Source organism: Glandiceps talaboti, chromosome 9 (assembly GCF_964340395.1).
Source record: "Glandiceps talaboti chromosome 9, keGlaTala1.1, whole genome shotgun sequence".
NCBI lineage: Eukaryota > Metazoa > Hemichordata > Enteropneusta > Spengelidae > Glandiceps > Glandiceps talaboti.
Genome location: NC_135557.1, coordinates 18,394,232 through 18,418,624, shown reverse-complemented (window position 1 = coordinate 18,418,624; position 24,393 = coordinate 18,394,232). Strand labels below are relative to the sequence as shown.

The window sequence follows — 24,393 nt, the reverse complement described above, 5'->3', positions numbered from 1 at the left end:
TTATAATTTAAGTAGTAGGTTGGATCATGGACACGACTAGGTATGCTTACCTATTTCCATGGTCCCCACCAGAGTTAATATATTTTATTAGCATTTTTTTTTCGTATTCGAACTTTTGTCTTTTCTTTCGTTATTGTTTAACTTTGGTGAAATAAAGATTCATTCATTCATTCATTCATTCATTCATTCATTCATACTAACTGCTAATTCTTCTACTTGCACAGGTACAGTTGTGAACCATTGTGACATGGTATAGGTATGAACAACGCATTGCAAACTTAATGACTAATTTAAAAAAAATGCACTGCTACTCCATTTGAAAAAAAATTGATGCAGGACTGCCAGTAGAAAAAAAAATGCTGTCACTCTGACTGAAAAAAAAATGCTCCCATACCTACTTCCGCCATACCCCCCCCCCCGAAACCAAATGGTTCTCCCCTAAGTTGTAATAAACACCGTGAGCCTATGCTACGTGAAGCTGTGATAATTTCATTTTGCACATTAGCAATGAACAAAGAATTGAACGTCTTCCAAGGTCATGCATGTCATGGGTCATGAAACGCATTACCATTACGGAGTCGGTAATTTCCCCAATGCTACAACTGATTTAAAGCTAAAAACTGGTAAAAAAATTGGGTTTTTTTGTAGGAATGCAATATTTGCCTTTTACATTTAAGCATAACTTTGAAAATGATAGAAATATTCTGAGCTATATTACATCAGCAAAATGTATCGCGCGGCATTGATTTCGAGGCCAGTCCCTCAAACCTCAACGACTTCAGCCATGAAAGACACATGTTGCTCTGGCATAACAAGGGGGGGGGTGAGGGGGGGGGGTAGACGCCATGAGGAATGTTTGATGTTCGTTCAAACCTTACAATCTTGCTGTATTGACCTCAGGGGGTCGGTTGGAAATAAAAAAAAGTTGTTTTTGTCTAATGTCGGAGCTGCAAATTAGGTTAGGTTGGGAGATAAGAAACAGAAAAATAAATAGAGCCACCCTAATCCCCACAGGCACTTGAATCAATCTGTATGATTTGGGGAAAAATGTATATGAATAGTACAGATGATATATAAATGTTACTCCATTTAATTCATGTATACAAAAAGTAGTTCCTACGACATCTATGGAGCATTAATATCTCAGGCTATGTTTTGGTAATTTGACAATCATTTTACTTGGCTGCCTTCGCTACCATCCGCTACGTAGCGAAGGCGAGAAAAAAAATCAATTCCACCCCAGATTGAGCACTATTCTGAATATCCTTGTACTGTGCGCCCTCATCGATGATTCGAGTGCCTTATGCTAATCGAAGGCTTCCGAATGTGTACGAACGGGCGTCCGGCAAACCACATAAATCCTGTTTGAAATCGTGCGATTGTAATTACTTTCCACTTGAATTGCATGGATTTGCATACTCTCTTTTTATTTTTGCCTTCGAATCTGATGATGAACGTGTGAAGCCATCAACATATTCAGATTTCGCGTAGACGTCACGTGTTGAAAGTGAATGTGGTGGCTTCCCACTCGTCGGATGACCATGGATCGGCGTACTGGTTATCTATCTGGATGGATCCCCGGGCCCCATGACCTCAGCTTTATTACCCATAACTCATTGTAAACATGGACGCTGCTTGGAAGTGTTGATTCGTGTACTAGTCTTTATCCCTTTATCAGCAGTTACGTGTAAGTTGCGTTGTATACATCCTAAAAGCCAGAGGATGAGGTAATAAAAGCCAACTCCGCTCTACAGCTACATCGTGTAAAGCCGGTTTGTCTCTGTACTGTATCATCGTAAGTACTTTTTTTATATTTCTCTTTTCGTGTAAACGTAAGTCCGTCCGTTATAACTTATGTTCTACTTACGCCATAGGGAGCTCGTCTTCCAACAGTGAATAAGTTGCAATAATAAACAAATGATGTAGAATATACAATAAAATGAGATAAAATGAATTAATACTTTAATAGTCTGGGATCTTTTTTGAAAGATCAAGAATGTAAGACTTGATGCACAGGCACTCGAATCAATCTGTATGATTTGGGGGGGGGGGGGATGTATCTTATTCATATACATTTCTCCCCCAAATCATAGAGATTGATTCGAGCAAGGGCTTGAGGCAACAATTCTGGTGTCTATAACAAAATTGAATAACGCCGTGAATATAGACAACATCAACAAGTTCAGTCAAGTTCTTGTTTATCATTATATTCAGTATCTTGAATCGCTAATTAATATATAATTATAATATGCAGGGTCATATATATTTAACTTGATCGAATCGCGCTGGAATACAAATAGAATATACGGGATACTGCTGTGGAATGTACCGATTGAATAGCGCCCCAAACGGTCATAGAATTTACTTCTCTGTCTTGTCGCGCGATCATGAGATCGAATGATTCAAATCGTGGAATTTGAAAATTCAACCTCCACGAGCTCAGCATTTGCTCAATTTGCTCATTTGCTAAAAAGAGAAGGGGTCGGACACTTTGGTGTTCTTTTTCGTCGTAAGGTTGAAACCACATCGCCCTCGTTCACGGACACTTTCTGTTTCGAGCAAACTTACGAGTATTTGTTTAATCAGTCAAATGATGTTGTTACGTTTTCTTTTTCAAAGGTATATTTTGAAGAGACACAGATATGACGACTAATGTTTAATGATTATTTTTACGTAATTTTATGAAAATAATATAGACCGGAATCGACTGTGTGTTCGAGTCTACCGCAACTCTACGGCACCAAATATTGATTAAAATAGCTTACTCATTGTGCACATGCGCACATGCGTAATTATTTATACACACTTTTAATCCATCTATTACTCATCAAGTCGTACATTCTTGATCTGTCAAAAAAGAAACCAGACTAAGTATTAAATTCATTTTATCTCATTTTATTGTATATTCTACATCATTTGTTAATTATTGCAACCTATTCACTGTTGGAAGACGAGCTCCCTATGCTTACGCTCAAAATCATCTCTCCACTATTTCTGTACTAAAAGTACAGCTTGGTGTTCTTGACACATCTTCAACACCGGTCAAAGCTACGTCTATGTCGAGACTTGACCTGTCAGTCTTACAACTTATGCATACCATCTTATTATCAGATAATGCTATTTTCGTATTCGTAAACATTATGTTGTAGAGCGAATATATTATTAGCTTTAGATTTATACGCTACTGGGTTTTGACACGTCTTCTCCCACTCCGCTATGGTTCGATCTTCCCTATTTCAAACGGCGAGACTGCACACAGATTTCATGCGCACGGATTTTGAGAATAAAAACCACCAATACCTTTGCTGATGACAATAAAAAGTACAGAAAACAATTTTAGATCACTAAATGCAACCTACGTCTTGTCTATTCTGTCATTTCTTGTCTAACGTTTGCTCGGGTCGTAACATGGTCGACTTGCGCATACGCACAACTTCTACTTCGCCTGAAGTCACTTGACTCCAAGTCATGACTCGATATTTCTTATCAATGGTATGTTCTTTATGGCTCGCTTTATCATTAAAAACTATTTTCCTAATATTCAACATAATTTTACACAATAGGACGTTTGAAAGCGTCAACTTTGGCTGGAAAGTCGTGTTGTTCGAAGTTAGAACATGTAGAGTGGTGCAAACATCCGAGAACAGGTGATTGCAGTGTATGTCGCAGGTACAGTAAGAGGGGGAGGAAGCCCAGTAAACTAAAGTTGCCATCTGCACCTTGTACCAGTTCTAGTGAAAGTAGTATACATCAGAAGTTTCAGAAAGCAACTACTGGTACAGATAAAAATTCATCAGAAAGTCTAGTTGGAGAAATAACACTGAAGGCTGCGAAGTCATTGAAAACCCAAGTTCCTCTGTATGTGGAGAGATTTTCCACAAGTACTTCGAATTTAGACTGCCTTATATGTAAGGAAGTGTGTGATGAACCTGTGCAGCTCATGTGTGAGGGTCATCACATCTTCTGTGCACCATGCATTACCAAGTGGGTACACAGCTCTCCAACATGTCCAATTTGCAGAGAGTATCACAGTAACAACTGTCTTGCCCATACCAATACATTTAATGAACTTACTTTGTGAACTGAAAGTATCATGTGACTTGGCATGGAAAGGTTGTAGAGCTGTTGTGCAACTGAGTGAGCTTCAGGACCATGTTGAACACTGTCATGTTCAATCTGCATCAATTCCAGTTAGTGTAGAACATGACTATGCCCGCCAACCACTGCAACCAGAAGAACAACCACCACAGATCTCACCTACCCCAATTTTAAGGAGAGAAACGTCCCCCAAAAAAGCAGTTGAAATACTGCTTTCCACACCTAATCTTGAACAAACCCCTGGCTTTGAAGATCTCACAACAAAGTGTGTGAAGAGAAAGCTTGACCTGACAGATGACAGCAGGAAAGGAACACCTGTGCGATTTAAAACGAAAGGAGGAGTAAGTATTTTTTTGGTATCATAGACAGATAAACTTCATAAATTTAACATTAATGTAGCAGTTCATGCTATTGTAACACCTGTTTGTACATTATCAATTTATTTGCATTACAGTGTCACTGTGATTTTCTCAAACATCAAATGTCAACATATCAAACTACATTGTATGTGATTATTTCTGTTTTTTATTTTTTAGTAACCAGCCATTCCATATGACATATACGCCTTGCCCTATGACATAGTGTATTACTGCCTCCTCCACAACAAAACGAAACCGAGCACAATACATAGAATCTCATCGAAGGGTGTTGAGTGGGGAGGACGAACTATCAAACGAAATACAACTGCAGACTGAATTGAGGAGAGCTAACAACATTCTGAAGACAGTACAGGCCACACCACAAATCCCTCCTGTACTGGACTCATGGTCAAAGCAGACCTGTCAATTCCGTGGAACAAGTTGAGAAAATTGCGAAGGTATGTTTTTGGTTTTAGATACATTTACATCAACCAGGGTTTTTTCAAAATTAAAGAGGGCAAATCAGGTGATGAGAGTTTGTCTCATATAGTTCTGCTGATCCATACAGTGTACACACGTCATTACCAAAATTTGATGTGATGATCACTATTTATATGTTTATATTGTGTACATGATTGCATTTGCATTGCAATTTTTGTGTTTACTATTGATAGGTGGTTGATAAAATGGAAAATAAAATTTCCTGGTGAGGGCATGGATAGGGAGGAAGCAAAGAGTTTACCTGGAGAAATTAAAGTGTCAGCCAAGAGCCTGTTCCTTCAATTTCATGTGAAAAATCCAGTGACTGGCAAACTAGGTACTGAGTACAGACTAACACCAAGCATTAGCACCAACTTGGAGAATATTTGTGTAAGATACCTGCAGGACCTAGACAGGTAATACCAACTGTGATCATATAATTCCCTTACAAGTTACATTAACACATATGTCTTGTAGTTATCAAACACACACACACACACACACGCACACACACAAACATGTGTACACACATAGGTGTGTACACACATATGTATATATGTACGCGCACACACACACACACACAATATTTGATGAATGTATTTCATGTTCAATTTATCTGGTCAAATTCTCTCAATTTAGATGTAAGAAATTGAACTGGCATGGAGTAATACCACAAGAAGAGGCGTGGGTCAAGGTTGGTGGGGACAAAGTGGGAGATTTTATGAAGACGTGTTTGGAAGTTTGTAATGTGGACCATCCAAATTCTATCAACAACACCATTATTATCAACATGTATAAAGGCATTGACAGCTATTATAATCTTGAAACTGCAACGAAGGCACTCACGGTTGAAATAAAAAATCTGGAAGGTTCTACATGGAGGTAAGTGATCCATCAGTAGTGGGTGATATGACATTTCATTAAACTATGGACCCTTGTGTGAATGGTCAATACATCAATAGGTCTAGATAGTTTACATCCTTGTTTTACAATGATGCTTTTATGTAAAACTGTAGGTGCTATACAAACAATGGAAGAACACAATTTACCTACCTGTCCTACACTGATGATTGTACCTGGAAGCAAGTGCTACATCAATAATGATAAAACACAATTAACCTACTACCTGTTTCATGATCACCATTTGCACATTAGTTGACTCTATTCAATTCCTCTTCCCTGTGGTATACACCGCTTACATTTTAGTTTTTAATATGTCTACTTTCTATTCATCATTAGCTAACATATACTTTATTGTCATTTGCTACTGTAGAGATTTCAATGTTTGTAATGGGAGACTACGAATATCTAACCAAACTATATGGACTAAGCGGACCCAGTGGTAAGTCCTATAAGTGGTAAGGAGTACACTATGAATGATTACAGAAATCTTGTCACATGTATACAGTCATCCTTTATGTGAATCAATGTTCTCTCATGTTGGTGAGTTTCTGAGAAGTTGTTCATTGTACTTCAAACTGAGGTACATGAAAGATACTACTTTGTTTAATATTTTGGTCCAATTTCTATTCATCTTTCTCTTTGATCATGTTCCAAAGGAAAGTACTTCTGTCTCTGGTGCCTAACAACCAAAGACATTTGTTCTCTGGTTCCTGAAGATAGACCATCGGTTGATGCCAGGACATTAGACTCCATCATGACAGACCATGAGAACTTTAAGGAGGATGGTGGAATATTGAGGAAGGCCAAACTGTTCCACAACTGTATTCACACACCTCTCATAGGTATCCCAGTAGAAAGAGTGAGTATACTATCAATTTATGCTGTACTGCAACTAAAATTTTAAGACAATGTACTGAATCTCATAATGTTTATTTCATACTGCTTTTTTCCCATGAGGCATTGTATCGGAGCATTATGTATTTCATACATAATCTACAACAATGTTCAACCAACTATATTTTTTAGCCTGTCTCAAGCTGTGCTGAAACTACCTACTAACAGCAAGTTTCTCAAATTGTTTATAAGACCAAGGCTGGTTAGTCACTACACAGATAATATGACACACAAACACTCGCTCACTTCACTCGGATGGTAAACAAACAACTCCAACATTTGATATTGAATTGGCAACTAGAAAACAATACAACATTTTAACTTTGTTTATACCAGATTGATATTCTACAGTGTCCCTATCCTGAAAACTGTACTTAACTCACCACTGGTGAAATGTATACTAATTAAACATCAGGAAGTGAAAGATTACACTGTGATCAATAGATAAACTTGCTGCTATATAGTAGGTAGTTGTAGAACAATTTGAGACAGGCTAAGAGATACAGTTGGTTGAACATTGTTGTAAGGCATAGTTGCACTCAACAATATTACATTACACAGCCTTCTCATGGTGAAATGTAAATAAAATATTGCACATAGGCAGTCTGTTTGATTGTGCTTGGGTGCAATGTTGTCTGTATTCTCATCATTGTGGGATTCTAATATCTGATTTTTCCCCCAAACTTTACAATAGATTGCAGTGATAGCAACATATACTGTGATTCATATCAAACATGGAATACACACACTGTTTTTCAAATTCCCTTGTCACTGTATCAATCCACTCATTTTGTTATCACAGTCTTTGTTATTAATAGTACACATGAAAAGTAATGATAGCAGTGATTTGGGGTCACTCAGCTGATTACATTGTTGCATGTTCTTCTATTTCACAGGTAGCAGTGCCTGGTCTTCACATTAGTCTTGGTGTGTATCTTATGTTTTTTAAGATGCACGAGACTGAGTGTGTGGAATTAGACAAGAAGATCTTCCTGAAACTAAGCAAGACTGGGGAAGTAGATGAACCTGTTATCCTCCCAGCAAATTTTAATATTTAAATTCAAGGTATAGAACAGGTATTGTCAGTTTGTTTATGAGTATCTTTTATAGATTTGTCAGAAACTACCTACAACTTACAAGAATACATTTTCTATTCCCCTAACATGCAGTGGAACAATGAGTATATCCTACCCCTAGGGCACATAATCCTAAGTTTGGTCTGTGATATTTTTGTTACATGTTTCTTTTCACACTTTACAAATCAAGACACTTTTTGCAAACTACGCTCACTTTGTGTTGTTTCAAAGAAAAATCTTTTTCTTTTTTTTTGAACTCTAAATTTCAACAATGCAACACTACATTTGTAATGTCATTGTACGGTTCAGAATGGAGCACACACGTATATATGGTCATGAGGTTATGCTGAGGTTATAACTTATACTGACCACATATCATTGTTCCAGCCTGGGCTTCACATGATCAGCAATGGAATTCACACCATTTCGTGAATGAGGCATGTAGTAAAGTTCACATATTTGTTGTATGGCAAATATGATAAAGCTGTGTTTAGTTATGAGCGACCACATTGTAAGGATAGGGAACCTAAAATCTGGTTTATCACAAGCAATTGTCTGACATGCACTTTTGTATCAGATTGGCTTAGACAGTAGACTGATTCACATCATTGTCTTACATGTAGTTGACAGTATTGTGTATTGTAGTCAGACAGTTCTAATGAAATATCAGCAAAAGAAATATTGATTATTAGAACAAGTCTTTTCATTACTGTGTATAAATGCAGGTACCCAAGTTGACTTCTGAGTCTGAGGAACTGGGGGATCAGGCAGAATGTATAGAAACTGAACTAATTGCCTTTCAACATCTTGATGAAGATGACAGAGAAGATGTGCCGTTACGGGAAGTTAACCGACTACAAGAGGAAAGAGAAGAGTTACTATGTAGTGCTGAGGAGAAGGTAATTATTTTTAATATAAAACAAAAAAAAAATTGTAAATGAAATGATCAATGCCCACACAGCTCTGCTAAAGTACAAACACTATAGGAAACAAGTGAACTTTTGCATGTCTTTTAAAAAGTGTTCTGTTTTCAAACTGGGTGATAAACCTATCAAAGTAAACCTATCGTAGTTTTATCGTGATTTTGTGATTCACATTGATTAAATATTCAGGAAAAAAAGTTTACAATCTTACTATCAGGGTCAGCTTTTATCCTTTTAGTGTAAATGTAGTATATTGCTACTTTGTTTAGTAATTTTTCCCTTTTAGTGAGTGCAACTCTATAGCCATGATCTGATTGATATTTCTTGGAAACTGAAGCCAGAAGCTTAGAGAGAACATTACCTAGTGAAGTAGGGTATTGTTTTAGAGCTCTAGATAAGACCTTGGCCAGTATCAAAGTACACAGACAGGCCTACCATGGGTGTTCATTTGTTGGTAATCACGTAGATAAGTGTTGTAAGGTTTGTCAGCATTAATTATTCTTGCATGCATGCTGTTCAGTATACAATTACAAATGTTCTTGTTAGCTTCATCTTGCATGTTCTAACTTGGAATGTCTGTGAACAACCCAATAGTTTGATCAGTGGCTATGATAGTGTTGTTTTTTTATGACAGATGCATGCCACAATTGTTATTGATAGTCACAACGTAGAGTAGACTTACCCATTATTAATAGGTTGTGGAGGAAGTGGAAAGCAGGTTATCTATTGTATGTACATTGGACATTCCAGAATCATAGAAAGAGACATTTGTCAAATACAAATGTACATGTTGACTTTATAATAGCTACAACATTGTTCTCTGCAGGACTCAAACCAAGATTTCTCATATGAGGTACCAACATACTCATGAGTAAATTACAAGTGCCTACCAAGTACACTCTGTCTCTATCAGGATAGTCTCAAAATATTCCTTTACACTTTATGAGCATGATTTCATGTCTCAAATGAGTTGTCTGTGGTTGAGTCCTGTCGGGAGCTGATATTTTTCATGGCTTTTACCTTAATATGTGTACTGTGGTACTACAATAAGTTTAGATGTAAGTTCCCATGGTATTACTAAATTGTACTACTGTTTATTGTTCCATATTCATATTTTTTTTCATGACAAAAGTCAAAATAAGACTTACCTGTGCAACCATAGTATATGACCACTACAAATATACTAGTCAGTGTATGTTAAGTTGATCCAGCAACTGTTGTTGGAAATGAAATGTCAGTACTGTTTTGTACATCATGTAACCACCTTAAATTGTTCTGTTTTCTCTATTACATATTTGTTCTATTTAATGTGATAAATGTATCCAAATTTGTCACATTTGATGTTCTTCACCACATTTCCTTCTTTGCAGATTGTACACACGGGGGTCGAAATAATGAACAATTTCGCTTGTCCACTGGGCAAGTAGAAAACAAAAAGTACTTGCCCAAATCAAAAAGTGCTTGCCCATTCCAAATAGTGGGGTATTTTTGTGTGGCTTACAAATGCACTGTTGTGATTGATTGGGCTTTCTTTTGTTTATTATCAGAAAATGTCACTTTGAAAGTTTCTGTAGGTACTGAAAAATTCTCTCCACAATAAACAGGTGTCCTAAATAATATTAATTGTCATGGCCTAATTAATATTCTTACTATAGCATAGCATACAATTTTTTGTTCACTTGTAAAAAGTAGTTGTTAAAATAATGTTTTCAGCACTTTCATAAGCTATCAATATAAAGATTAACATTTATGTCAACACTGATGTAAAATCTTTTTAAGTATTTCCTTTTCCACGATGTCAATATATTTTCTTTCCTTCCATATCCACACCAACTATTTTTCTCCCAGTATGATTTGTTTATATTTTCCTAGCACCCTTAGTATTTTCAAATAAAATGACTGTTGTAAAATTTGCAGTTGATTCAAACACCCAAAACCTGAAAAATCATGCTGTAATTTACTATTGATGAACAATATTCAATGAGTCACTGGTCATTCCAGGTATGTTTTCTTGATAGAGTAAACAAAGTACGTCAAGGACAGCTGGCCCAGATTGTTTTGAAAAGTGATCAGAATATTGCTACAATGTTATAATTTTCCAGACTTGTTGGCCCCATGGTTATACAATGTATCCAAAATCCTATCATACATGTGCAGTGTCTGATAAGTATAGCATGAACACAGGCAAAAACATATCCCTGATCAAAGAAATTCTCCTTGCCCCTTGGGACTCTCAATATTGCTACAATGTTATAATTTTCCAGACTTGTTGGCACCATGGTTATACAATGTATCCAAAATCCTATCATACATGTGCAGTGTCTGATAAGTACAGCATGAACACAGGCAAAAACATATCCCTGATCAAAGAAATTCTCCTTGCCCCTTGGGACAAGTACTTTTCAAAACAACTTGCCCAAGCCTTGAAATCACTTGCCAGGGGCAAGTAAAAGGCCATTATTTCGACCCCTGAAACATAATACATCAGCTAGGTTAAGTCATAAAATTTGATGTTTGGTGTATAGTTAACACGCACAGTAGCATTTCAATATGTCAAGTAGTTGATATTTGTATTGTCTTTTCTCTTTGCGTAGACTGAAAATGTTGAGAAGATCTGTTCAACTCCAGTCACTGTGGTAGCAGATGTGTGTCCAGAGTTTTTAGAGGATGCCGAGTATTTGTATGACAAATACCAGCCACTCTTCATGTTTTTTTCCAAGTGTCATAATATCTATAACCTGTGCAGGCAATTGACTGATGATGAAATAGAATCCTTGCGTAAGTGTAACATACTATTCTCCACGTACACATCTCGGTCTCCAATGTTCAAAGACTAAAAGTAATCAGAACTAGATATCCTTTACAGATGTTGCATGATGGACACAAATTCAAAAAATAGTTCTGCATTATACTGATAATGTTTTCTTGTTTACACACAAGTACAGTGTCATACACATATTTGTTGGATACAAGTTTGATACCTCTTTCAAACATGGAAAACTAAGTGCATGTACTCCTTCCTAATTCAATACTTGTGCAATCGTATTTCATGCACTGTGTTCTGTTTTTTTTTCCTGTACAGGTACTAATATCAGAGGGCTTTTCATATATCTCCGAGTTCATTTTCCTCACGTAGCCATTACACCCAAGCTTCACATGCTGGAAGAACATGTACTGCCTCAGATACAGAAATATGGAGTTGGTCTTGGGTTTTTGGGAGAGAATGGTGTTGAGGCAATTCATCATAAAATAAACGAATCTCTGAGAACCTATGCAAGTATGAGTGGAAAAGAAAATGACAAAATAGAGTGTCTGTACAAGGACCACCTGTATAGTATTTTTCAAAAAATAAAATCATAACTAATTACCTATTTTAGGTGTCTTTCATCTCCCTTCCTTGACATATGTGTGACGTTGTTTTTTGTAAGTATATGTCTGTATGAACAAGGCATAGCTGTTTGTACAATTTTGTTTGTCAGAAATCATTTGATTTTCTGTCACATTATTTATTCAATGAAACCGGTACATGATGTGAAAATGCAAAGAAGTCTTTATCACATTACATCATCATGGTAGTAGTGAGCATGTTACTTTACTAGCAACATATAACGTAAATTATCATGAATCAAAATGTATAAATGTTGATTTTTTTCATTGAATACATGGTGTTCTTCTGTGAAAAAAACCATCGGAAAATAGCATTCGTCGAAAGCTCTGACTAAGTAGTCTAGCTGACCTGTCTCCTGCATTCGAACGTAAATAATTTCAGAACTGGACGTTTTTGATATTATTTAAGCAGTTCGGGATGATGCTTTATAGCTTTACAACAAATGTGGAATATATCTTGAAAAATTCATTGAAAAACGAGAAATACTCGCTTGTAGAGAATGTAGTGCAGTGGGGTCACACTCTATTGTTCTCGGGGTCAAACCATATCACGTGATAGGTATCGTCGTCCCCCCCCCCCCCCCTGATAAATATCAGCAGTCAGTTTTCAGCTCAATTATATTTGATGATTTTCCAACATTTATACACGCCATGTTTAAAGAGGATCTTCTTTACCTTTATACAGCCAGTAATTACTGACTCTGGCATCACAAAAGAGTTTTTAGTACAAAAACTACACTAATGATACAACTGTGGTTTCTGTAACATGCAGACATAAAGGTACAAGCATACTTATGGAGTCAGTGCTGCAAGCTGATAAATTGTTGTCCTCTTACGCGATGTTGTTTCATGGCAGTGCAAGAAACTCCATGTATTGATATGAGTTTTTGACCAAAATTTACATTTGTTCACCTAATTTGCATATCACTCAGTCTCTTCAAAATATTTGGGTCAGAACAGTGTGGTTCATGATATTATATATAAATATATATTATATGATATATAAATATTATATATAAACAACTCCCCATTTTGCTGTGTGTGTGTGTGTGTGTGTGTTCAGAACTTTATTATCAAACCTGGCAGATTGGGATACATCTGCTCAAGGTTACATCAAAGTAAGTACATATAAATGATTGTGGCTACATGATGTATTATTGCTGAGGATTTGGCAAAATTTGTCTGGACCTGTCAAGTTATACAGAGTACTGTGAAAGTCTTTTTCTGAGTTGCGATGGCTTCTTTATTCCATTAATGTGTATAAATGTTGGAAAATCATCATATGGTCTTCCTGATATCTTAGTGAACAGTTGGTCTGAGCTGTAGCTGTATATATATATATATATATATATATATATATATAACTGAATACAATAATTACTGTCAAGCATCATCTCACATATTTCATGAATGAAATTCTTTTTTTAAATATACTCTTCTGATATTTTCATGATAATGACATTTGGAATGTTTTCCCCAAAAAGACAACACTTTGAAGTTATTACATCATTTTCATATGAATTATTTCATTCAAATTAAGTGTTTTTCTTTTTGCATGGTGTACCAACTTTCCTTTTTTTGTATTGTTGGTGTTTTCCATGGGGAACTTATATGGGTTTTCCTTTGAATAATACTATTTACAGATGTTGACTTTAGGAAGGTTCCCCTGCAATTACTTCAGTGTTCAGGTGACCTCAGGCGAAGTAGAAGTTTTGCGCATGCGCAAGTCGACCATATTTAATTACGAGGCTAGCGAACGTTAGACAAGACATGACAGAATAGACAAGACGTAGCTTGCATTTAAAGATCTAAAGTTTTCTGTACTTTTTATTGTCATCAGCAAAGGAATGGGTGGTTTTTATTCTCAAAATCTGTGAAAAGTGCAGTCTCGCTGTTTAAAATAGGGAAGAACCATAGCGGAGTGGGAGAAGACGTGTCAAAACCCAGTAGCGTATAAATCCAGAGGTAATGTATTATTGCCATTTGTTGCAAGTAAATACGTTAGTGACATCACTGCTGATATGGGTATGACGCACAGTGTCACATGTTGAGTGGTCTATGAAAGTGCAGTTTATTTGTTTCGCATTTGTTTGGTTATCAGTTTATAAAATCACCATTTCAGTGATTTTGCTTGAAAAAAATCGCTACCCTCCATGCTCTGTTACCCACCGACCACTACCTTCGCTACCCTATTTCAACTTGCTTTTGCTGAAGAAATAAAATTCGCTACCTACCGCTACCACATTTCATTGCCTTCACTGGAAAATTATGTTTATGACACAATTGAAGCTTGTAAGTTGTAACAAACATCATAAGCCTATGCTACTTGAAGCTGTGATAATTTCATTTATTGCACATGAGCAATGAACAAAGAACATGTCATAGGTCGTGAAACGCATTACCATTATGGAGTCGGTCATTTCCCCGATGATACAACTGATTTATAGCTAAAGACTGGTAAAAAAATTGGGGGGTTTTGTAGGAATGCAATATTTGCCTTTTAAAATGATAGAAATATTCTGAGCTATATTACATCAGCAAAATGTATTGCGCGGCATTGATTTCGAGCCCTGTCCCTCAAACCTCAACGACTTCAGCCATGAAAGACACATGTTGCTCTGGCATAACAAAGGGGGGGGGGGGGGGGGGGGGGTAGACGCCATGAGGAATGTTTGATGTTCGTTCAAACCTTACAATCTTGCTGTATTGACCTCAGGGGGTCGGTTGGAAATAAAAAAAAAGTAGTTTTTTTCCAAATTAGGTTCGGTCGGTAGATAAGAAACAGAAAAATAAATAGAGCCACCCCAATCCCCACAGGCACTTGAATCAATCTGTATGATTTGGGGAAAAACGTATATGAATAGTACAGATGATATATACATGATACTCCATTTAATTCATGTATAAAAAAGTAGTTCCTACAACATCTATGGAACATTAATATCTCGGGCTATGTTTTGGTAATTTGACAATCATTTTATTTGGCTACCTTCGCTACCATCCGCTACGTAGTGAAGGTGAGAAAAAAAATAAATTCAACCCCAGATTGAACACTACAAAACATAGTATCTCTGCATGATATTAGTTGAATATCCTTGTACTGTGCACCCTCATTCGAGTCATTGACAATACATGGGGCTAATCATCTGTCGATGTGTTACACGGAACATTGCAGTAACACATCATCAAATAGCCCTATGTAGTCGATGAGGGCCCACAGTACAACGATATTCTAGTACAGTTATGCGGTAGACAGCTAAAAGAGATGCTTGCGATGACTGGTGAGAGAGTCTAACTCTTCTACTACGTGACCTCAAAACGGTTACCTGTTATTTATAGTCTTAACGCCCGGCGTCTGTCTGTCTGTCTGTCTGTCTGTCTGTCTGTCTGTCTGTCTGTGTATGTGTGTGTGTGTGTGTGTGTGTGTGTGTAAACAACCTAAAGTCAAAAACCGCTGAACCGATTGCCATGATATTTGGTGGGTCCATTACCTTGGGTGTCTAGTTGGGAAATTGTTCAAATGAAAATGATCACATCAGAAATGTGCATTTTACATTTCAAAATGTGCTTTGTTGTATTACAAAATGCTTTGACTTCAGCCTAGAAATGAAATTTTCTTGTTTTATTGATGCAATGAATTCATTAAATCTTTTATGGGCTACTTCACATATTTGTGTCAATGGCGTAAAGATTAACATGTGTTTAAGGTTGCTTGGCAACCTAGGCCTGTTTTTAGCACAGCTGAATTAAATCTTAGACACTATGATTAAAACAGGGTCATATAAATGCACAATCCTTAGGCATTCAAAAAAACAGTTTGTACAAAGAATAAGAAGTCACACATTTTATGGGGAAAATGTCATATCAAGACCTCCATGATCATACTGTGTTTGGCAGGTGTATTACCTTGGGTGTCTAGTTGGGAAATTGTTCAAATCAAAATGATCATACTACCGGTGTGTGATTTGGGTCGAAAAATGTAATTTTTGGTCAAAAAATTTACTCAAAACCTATTGGGTAGATGGGTCTGAACGTTGGTTGGAACATTCTTAGGGGTCTCTAAGCATTCAAAATATGTTTTCAAATGTGCCGAGCAACAAGGCCACACCCATAGCAACAGCCAAACGGTGAGCTATTTCACAAAGATAACCATGGCACTGGGATTAAAAGACAATTGAATAAGCATTCAAAAATGTATGCAAATATGCCTAGCAACAAGACCATGCCCATAGCAACAGCCAAATGATCAGATATACAAAGATAACAGAGATTAATAGATAGCTGAATGAACATTCAAAAAATGTCTGTAAATTTGCCTAGCAACAAAACCATGCCCATGGCAACAGCCAAACAGTGGTGTATTTCACAAAGATAACCATGGGGATGAATAGACAATTAAATAAACATTTTTTAAATGTATGTTATTTGCCAAGCAACAAGATCACGCCCATAGCAACAACCAAATAATCACATATATTGCAAAGATAACAGGGATAAGTAGACAAATGAATGTATGGATAATCATTCAGCAAATGAACATCTATACCTAGTATGGATCAGCATATCGGTTAAACATTTTTAACAACTATACAGTTGTGCTACAATGCCATTGGCGCTATTTTTCAGATCCACAGATTTACAGACTCGCTCGAGATCTGCAACATCCACCAATCACCATCAAAAGACAGTTGTCATGACAAAAACACGAAAACAAGCTTGCCTCCAAAAATTTATCATCCTAATTTTCCTAGCTGCGGGTTATTTCCTTATAGCTTATTTTATTGATCTTCCCACAATTCCATATTTTGCACATACTCATCGATGTGAAGCTGATGTTGAAGAGTTCAGCGATTCTACCGTACTTTTGTTTCCGTCGCGTGACAAAGCTGACGGCATCCGACTGTCATTGGCTGACTATGAAGAACTCAAACGTGACCAGTACCCTACTGAAGAAAAGTCCGTTGGAAAAATTACCTTGGGTGACCGTCTTAGCTTCCTACCCAAAGAGACACCATGGTTGGAAAAGGCCCTTATTGATCATAATTCAATGTTCAACCCACTTGAGGAAAAGCCGCCAAAATTTAAGAAACGTCTTAGAGGAAAAGTAAACGCATCTTTAAATGAAGTAGCATGTAGACTGAAACAATCTGCACCAATTCAATTTGTACAACCAGACGAATCTCCGTTCCATGAACTTAGATATGGAAAGTACATTCCAAAGGAATCATATATTTCAAAAAGAACAGCCACGCTATATAAAACATGTGCTGTAGTAACGAGTTCAGGGGCTTTACGTGATTCGCATTTTGGACGAGAGATAGGTAGGTATATGTCTGTCTGTCTGCCTGCCCGCATGCCTGCATGCCTATCTGCCTGCCTGCCTATCTGCCTACCTGTCTGCCTGCCTGCCTGCCTGTCTGTTGGTCCGTCCGTCCGTCGTAAATACATCAATATATCCATCCATCCATCCATCCATCATTTAGCCATCCACCCATCTAGCCATCTATCTATCTCCATATACATGTGTGTGTGTGTGTGTGTGTGTATATGTATATATATATATATTATATATCTGTGTGTGTGTGTGTGTATTCAGATGTGGGGGCAAGATGCTTTAGGCTGTAATAATACTAGTTGAAAGAGCTAAAGTGATGACGTAATACACAATTATCCTTTGCATGAGTCACCATGACAACTAGCATTTCTACTGTTTTTTTGATAGATTCTCATGACGCAGTCCTTCGTTTCAATGTAGCACCAATTAAAGGTTTCGAGAACGATGTTGGCAGTAAGACAACCATACGTATAACTAATAGCAAAGTGATAAGATCTTACAGATTTAAGATGCTGGAGGAATTAAAAGGTTCTGAGATGATATTGACGTGGAGAGAGGGACCTTATAACGGGAACATGTATAAGGTATTATGAAAAAAACATGTAGTGATTTTATTATCTACCAATTAAATGACATACAAATGTGTACATGTAACTACTGACTTGCTTTTTGAACCAATGTAATACTCAAGAAACATTTGTAATTAAGCCTGCACTAGCTGCAACTGGGACATTCTTTCATCAAGTAACTGAATATAAATTCCCAGAAAATTTGTATAGTGCTAATAAAACGACACCGTATCTGTTGACTGGGGGTCAACATTATCTGTAGGTGGTTGAGTGACAAGTTGAAATTGAGAGGAAAAGCTTGGTTTTGATTCTGTCGATATTTTAAAACTGCATGCACTGGCTTGCAACAGTTGTGTCATTTTAGACCAGACAACCACAATATGTCAACTGGATATAGTTATACTGACACCTAGACATTGTACATATCAATCAGTGGTCCATCTTATCTGTAAATAGAGTGTAGTAACATGTTGAAATCATGACTGCCGTTGAGGGCGCTGATTACTGGGTGCTGAGCCAACAATCTATTTCATTTAATTTATTGTACCATATCATGTATACAGCTACAACACAGTAGTTCTATGAGAGAAATTAGGCGGGAGGAAAACAACAACAACAAAAGAATGTAGTGCACTAACCTGCCGCTACAGGGGCGCCCTACAATGTTTAATTTTCTCACACATACAGCATTGTTTTTCTTAAAGTTTTGTCATATGTAAAACTCTAAACTTGGTAAAATACTAAAAGTACATTTAGGACTAATCCATTATGGCTGTAGGGGGGCAAAGGGTGATTATATATAGATTAACAGGCATTTTTTTTTTCGTCGACCAAATTGCGTTGAACACTAGTTTTATTCAAAGTGTATGCACTCACTTGAATACAATAGATCAACTATTCTAAATTTAGAACTGATTCACTTAATTATCAAGTTTTTGGGACAGGACCCTTTATTTCATGGCTTATTTGGTGAAAATTATTAACAGTGATGCTGACATTCATATACTGTGTTACACAAAAACTGGATACAAACATTCCACATTGATAATTGAGACTCCCACAAATCCAAAAAAGACCTTGATATTTGTTTTAAATTATTTGCTTTATTACAAATTACAATCAAGTATATTGTGGTGTACATAATTTACAAATATTTATACATTTTTACAACTACCATGATCTTTTACGAGACAGACAGACTTGTAGCAAAGTGCCCAATCTACATTTATTTACAGGATTTATTTCGTTTGACTGCTGCAACATTTTTTGGATGAGTTTTTTATATGATGCTCCTCCAGGACACATTTGTACTTTTTCAGAACATTTGGAATTGAGGTAAAAAATTTCATTGACAGACATTTATGGTGTGATGTATCACTTCCAACCCACTTTCCCCCCCAAAAAAAACCCAACCCCATTCTGGTTACTTTGATCTGGTTCATGACATGACTTTCCAGTATGTGGAGTTTTGGAAACACAGTTTGTGTTGGGAAATTTTCTCTATAGTACTCCAACAGACCAACTATGTTTATACCTGTTAAGAAAACACACACACACACACAAAAAAAAAAAACCTGTGAGCTACATGTAACATAAAATGTATGTTTGGAGTGTTGAAACTACATGTAACTTATTGTTATTAGCAATGTAAAAACTCAAACTCCAATATCATGCTAAATAATGTGTCCAATGATTAGTATCTGTGTGTTTTCTAGCAACCAACAAAACAAAATAGTTAATGTATGAACAAAGGTCAGTTTACTTACTTCATGTATTTCAATGACAACAACTTGTTTAGTTTAACTGGAAAAGAATGGAACAATTAAAACAAACAAGATAAACATGTAAAATTAAGTAAACAAATATTTCTAGTAACCAACAAATTTGAAAAGTAACTCCAGAATAAATAATGCTGTAACAACTCAGAAACAAAACAAAACAAAACAGATTAGTCATAGTATTGCTGTGAATAATCACCAAGTGTTGTTTTTTTTTGAGTCATGATGGGTGAATGGTTAGCGTGACCGGCTTGGAACCTACAGGTTGCAGGTTCGAGCCCCGTCGCTGCCTGCTGTTTGTTTCTGAGTGGCTAAAGTCCTTGGGCAAGATTTGAACCACGACTGTGCCTCAGTCAACCCAGCTGTATAACTGGGGACCTGGTAGGATGTAGGTTGCAATGTGAAGGCTTTAATCCTATGCGCTTAAATGGCTGCAATGGATTGTATGCTCCCCGGGGAGTTGAGGAAGACTAAAGGGCCGTTGTGCTGTTCTGATCCGAGCCAGGGGTAATAATTGTAAAGCGCTTTGAGCACAGAGTGGGAAAGCGCTATATAAGAACCCAACATTATTTCCTCGTCTGTCAGTCTCCTACTAACTGAGTATACCCTGTGACATGCCCCAAACAGATTGAATAAAGGCAGGTACTTCTCTCTAATTCTCTCAGCATCACTTTCCATATCTTCACACACAGCTTTAGTACAGTGTACTATACTGTCTACAATAAGCTTGATATTTTCAGTCTATAGCAACATAAGAAAACAACATTAATATAATGAGTGTAAATGGAAATAGTTACTACTCGGCTGACAAGTTGAATGTTACTATTTACCTAAAAAGTGCAAAATAAAACAATGAAAAATACACAATAAAACAGAAATACATGAACCATGATGCATGACATTGTGTAGGAACAGCATACCACACTGTCGCTTTTAACAATAACAAAAACACCAACAGCAACAACAACAACAACAACATCAACATTAGTATGAATTTACAAACATCTATAAATTCCAAACAAAAACTATTAGTAGAAAGTGAAGATGATGAGTACTATTAGACACCTTGGAGCATTTGTCGACGTGATAGCCGATAAAAGACCTGCTGTGGTATAACGACAGGCATTGATTTTGTTAAGGGTTTTGTCAATATTATGAACAACAAATCCAGCTTCTTTTGGCAGGCAGGCTAGACTTAATATTTTCAGCTTCTTTTCTGTAAAAGGATAAAATGTAATTATGTTATTTGCATATCAATGAGAGAGAGCGAGAGAGAGAGAGAGAGAGAGAGAGAGAGAGAGAGAGAGACTTAACCTTTTCAACTGCATTGTTTTCAAGTGACCTCTTTTCTTCTGAAAGCTTCTTTATCAAGGAGAGGGTAGGGTTTTCCTCACTGACTTCACTTTCATAGTCACTATCATCATCATCATCATCATCATCATCATCATCAGATCAAAGCCTTTTTTCAAACTTGGTATGGGGCAACATACTATGACATCCATATGCACCTCAATTTGTTTCATGATACAATCCAATATGGCTGCCTAGCAGCCATTTTGTTTGCGAATTTTCCCTGTCCAAAGCCATAACTCAGAAATGCTTGAACAGGTCCCCTGGGAGTGGGGGGGGGGAGGCTACGTCATCTTGAAGAGTAGGCATGCCCCATGTCCAACGAGGAGACACAACATTAGTAGGCATGTTCCATGTCCAATGAGCAGACACAACATACCTAAGTCTGTTTGATTTAGTTTCACAAATGTTGTTGCATGATCAGAGTAGTGATATCAAGAAAATGACAACATAAACTGCCAGTTCCTTAAAACCCAATCATAGTAGGGACTATGTCATTCGTAATGACTTTTTAGTTTATGGTATTATGAATAAAAAAAATAATACATGCCCACTACAAGTCTCTTTTCAATATTTCTATCCCCACTTTTCACTCTTTTACCTGTTATTTCTTGTCATTGATATGCCCTGTGTTTGTCTATCTTGTATTCGGATATGCTGTTTTTATATCTAACGCATAATACCAAAGTACCACGTTTTCTGTCTGTACCACAATTGTTTATAGCATTTACATCAAGTGTAAAAGTATACTTTTTCATTTGCAAATTGACCACATTAGAAAGGGCACATACTAGGCTTGTAAATAAACCAATTGAAACAGTAAACTACTACATTGATATGAATGTTATGAAGGAGTGTAACATATAGAGAAAGTGCTTTAATTAAGTGTTATTCGTTGTATATTATATGAAGGAGTGACGTTTTCGAATGTTCTGGGGTTTTTTTTTTATCTTCCCTTTCCTATCTTTACCCTAGTGGTACAAAGATGGTCAAAACTTCTTTTGCGGTTATGCTAGATGGCACTACAAGCATCCTGAGTCACCATTGTATTTGATACGTCTGGAATCCCTTTGGAAACTATGGGATGTTATCCAAGAATTTAATGTAGAAGAACTGGATAACTTTCCATCAACATCTGGATTTTTAGGTGAGAGACAAAGTGTATAACATGACACATTATGTCAACAGCGACATTAATGTTGTCAATTCTGATTTGATGTATGTATGTATGTATGTGTGTATGTATGTATGTGTGTGTGTGTGTGTATTTTCATGTTTGAACCATATGAAAAGTAATACAATAAAAACTTAGTAATGAGTATTAATGTTGGAATGTCATGATTTTCAAGACTAGAACTTTATTGTTGGTATTTTTTAACAGAATGTATCGCTAAATAAGCTTTTAGAAGTTTACATGTATTCATTATGTTTTCATCATGTTCTTGCTATGACAGTGTGTGTGTAATATGACACCTTAAAGAGGCACATTGTATTTTAAACAAAAAAAAGTATAAATTGAATAATGCATTTTAAAACCGTCTTTCCACCAGGTATTCATCTATTACTGCATATCTGTGACGAGGTCGATGTATATGGTTATATCCCATCAAATGACAAAGACAGATACTGCTATTATTACGAAGACTGTTGTTTTTTCTGTGGATGGAATTTATTTAACACTCATCCATTTACAACTGAAAGAAATTTAATTCTAAAAATGAACACACGCAATATAGAAGGCTCTCGTGACAAGACAAAAGTAACATTGCAAGGATATTCTAGATTTAAATGCGAGAACAATTAAATGAGTACATGCATCCAATCTTATTGTAATTAGACACAGGAGATATATTATCACGTCATCAGTTTATTATAGCTCAGTATGCAAATGGGGAATATGATATTGGAAAAGAGTATTTCAAAAGTTTAGAGTTGGCCAGTAACTTAATGTTTTCTATATTACAATCATTACATCATAATCTACATTAAAGGACAACAGCATTCCAGAAAGTAAAGTTTGTTTTATTTCATAAAGGTTGGTCTGGAGATTTCTTATCATATAGAGTACGCTCGGTTGCCAAGCAACACCAAATTGAAACTACTTTTTCACATCTATTGTTCTTTGAGTGGATTAGATGAAAACTGAATATGCATGCATGACTACTTAGTTTGTAAGTGTTTGCTTTATTCAGATAAAGTCACGAATATACATTGTCCATCTAATACAATTTCTTTGCAGTTAAAAATTATCTATAAAACAGGTGTTTTATTGCTTATTTTGATCCGTAAATGTTGTAACAATTACAAGTGGTCTCGCAAAGAGTTCCAAATGATACCACCCGTGTGGTGAACTTAAGCAGAGCATAAACAAACTATCAAAGGATAACTAGTCTTTATTGACAAGAGGGCGCTGTTTCGTTAGGCCACTAAACTTGTACCGTTATTGTTGCAACGACTATAGACTGCTAACTAGTACTTCTCGAAACATTGGAATACAAACTGGTCTGGGATTTCAGCTGTCTGGGATTCTGTCCTCGTGAAAATACTAGAGCTAAGAGTACTGAGTGATTACCTTTCTATTACACACAATATTGTTCATTTCCCACTCATTATTATAATAGTCACAAAATTAAGGGCAATATTTCAATCCCAAGGACAAACACTGAAATAGGTAAATTTGCAATGTCATACACAGGAGCTATACACTGGAACAACTTACCTCTTGATGTTAGGTCCAAATCATCAAGGAATGTTTTTCGTAACTCACTAAAAGATTTTCTTCACCTGATGTGAATATACTGCAACTCATGCTGATGTACAATATATATATTTTCATAGATATTTTTTTTCACTGCCCTCTTTACATTTTGTCATGTATTTATTTATAAATGTTATTTACAGTGTCTGAGGAGACATACTTGATTAGCAAGTAGCTATTTTTCGGGTCTCCTTTTACCTACTTCAAAACATGTATTATTTTATTTTGTCTACAAATGTAAAATTTAATAAGTAGGTAATAAAGAAGATATATATATATATATATATATATATCTTCTTTTATGTTTTCGAATTCTGTCTTTTTGAAGTTTGTTTTTAATTCCTGTCAGTTGTCACCATGTTGTGATTGCTATTCTTCTTAATATAATGCACTTCATAAGAAATAAAGATTAACATTAAGATTACCTTGCCTGTCTGTCGCCTATCTCTCTGTCTGTCTGTCTATCTGTCTATTTCTCAGTCT

General features: G+C 36.2%; 3 protein-coding genes across 3 annotated transcripts; all 3 read left to right on the top strand.

Moving 5' to 3' along the window:
- Positions 1–1,578: 1,578 nt before the first annotated feature.
- Positions 1,579–6,645, top strand: LOC144440135 (uncharacterized). The gene is made up of 7 exons (XM_078129401.1): positions 1,579–1,795; positions 3,564–4,439; positions 4,635–4,915; positions 5,132–5,353; positions 5,577–5,819; positions 6,211–6,279; positions 6,497–6,645. Exons 3-7 carry the CDS (start codon positions 4,863–4,865, stop codon positions 6,552–6,554), a joined length of 645 nt encoding a protein of 214 aa, XP_077985527.1. The 5' UTR covers positions 1,579–1,795; positions 3,564–4,439; positions 4,635–4,862; the 3' UTR covers positions 6,555–6,645.
- Positions 6,646–7,636: 991 nt separating this feature from the next.
- Positions 7,637–12,094, top strand: LOC144440134 (uncharacterized). The gene is made up of 4 exons (XM_078129399.1): positions 7,637–7,799; positions 8,536–8,709; positions 11,328–11,511; positions 11,816–12,094. The coding sequence occupies exons 1-4, from the start codon at positions 7,755–7,757 to the stop codon at positions 12,091–12,093; spliced, it is 681 nt and encodes a 226-aa protein (XP_077985525.1). The 5' UTR covers positions 7,637–7,754; the 3' UTR covers position 12,094.
- A 4,629-nt stretch (positions 12,095–16,723) lies between these two features.
- On the top strand, positions 16,724–24,135 carry LOC144439910 (beta-galactoside alpha-2,6-sialyltransferase 1-like). Its single transcript, XM_078129141.1, has 4 exons — positions 16,724–17,441; positions 17,843–18,039; positions 22,128–22,299; positions 22,703–24,135. The coding sequence occupies exons 1-4, from the start codon at positions 16,724–16,726 to the stop codon at positions 22,954–22,956; spliced, it is 1,341 nt and encodes a 446-aa protein (XP_077985267.1). The 3' UTR covers positions 22,957–24,135.
- Positions 24,136–24,393: the final 258 nt, after the last annotated feature.

What these genes read in the sequence shown, in the direction of transcription:
- LOC144440135 (XM_078129401.1), top strand. Translation starts at nt 4,863, where the DNA reads ATGGTCAAAGCAGACCTGTCAATTCCGTGGAACAAGTTGAGAAAATTG. An exon ending in TACCTGCAGGACCTAGACAG is followed by an intron (nt 5,354 to 5,576) that starts GTAATACCAACT and finishes CTCTCAATTTAG; the next exon opens with ATGTAAGAAATTGAACTGGC. An exon ending in CTGGAAGGTTCTACATGGAG is followed by an intron (nt 5,820 to 6,210) that starts GTAAGTGATCCA and finishes TTGCTACTGTAG; the next exon opens with AGATTTCAATGTTTGTAATG.
- LOC144440134 (XM_078129399.1), top strand. Translation starts at nt 7,755, where the DNA reads ATGAACCTGTTATCCTCCCAGCAAATTTTAATATTTAAATTCAAG. An exon ending in TATGTAGTGCTGAGGAGAAG is followed by an intron (nt 8,710 to 11,327) that starts GTAATTATTTTT and finishes CTCTTTGCGTAG; the next exon opens with ACTGAAAATGTTGAGAAGAT. An exon ending in TGATGAAATAGAATCCTTGC is followed by an intron (nt 11,512 to 11,815) that starts GTAAGTGTAACA and finishes TTTCCTGTACAG; the next exon opens with GTACTAATATCAGAGGGCTT.
- LOC144439910 (XM_078129141.1), top strand. Translation starts at nt 16,724, where the DNA reads ATGCCATTGGCGCTATTTTTCAGATCCACAGATTTACAGACTCGCTCG. An exon ending in ATAACGGGAACATGTATAAG is followed by an intron (nt 18,040 to 22,127) that starts GTATTATGAAAA and finishes TCTTTACCCTAG; the next exon opens with TGGTACAAAGATGGTCAAAA. An exon ending in ATCAACATCTGGATTTTTAG is followed by an intron (nt 22,300 to 22,702) that starts GTGAGAGACAAA and finishes TCTTTCCACCAG; the next exon opens with GTATTCATCTATTACTGCAT.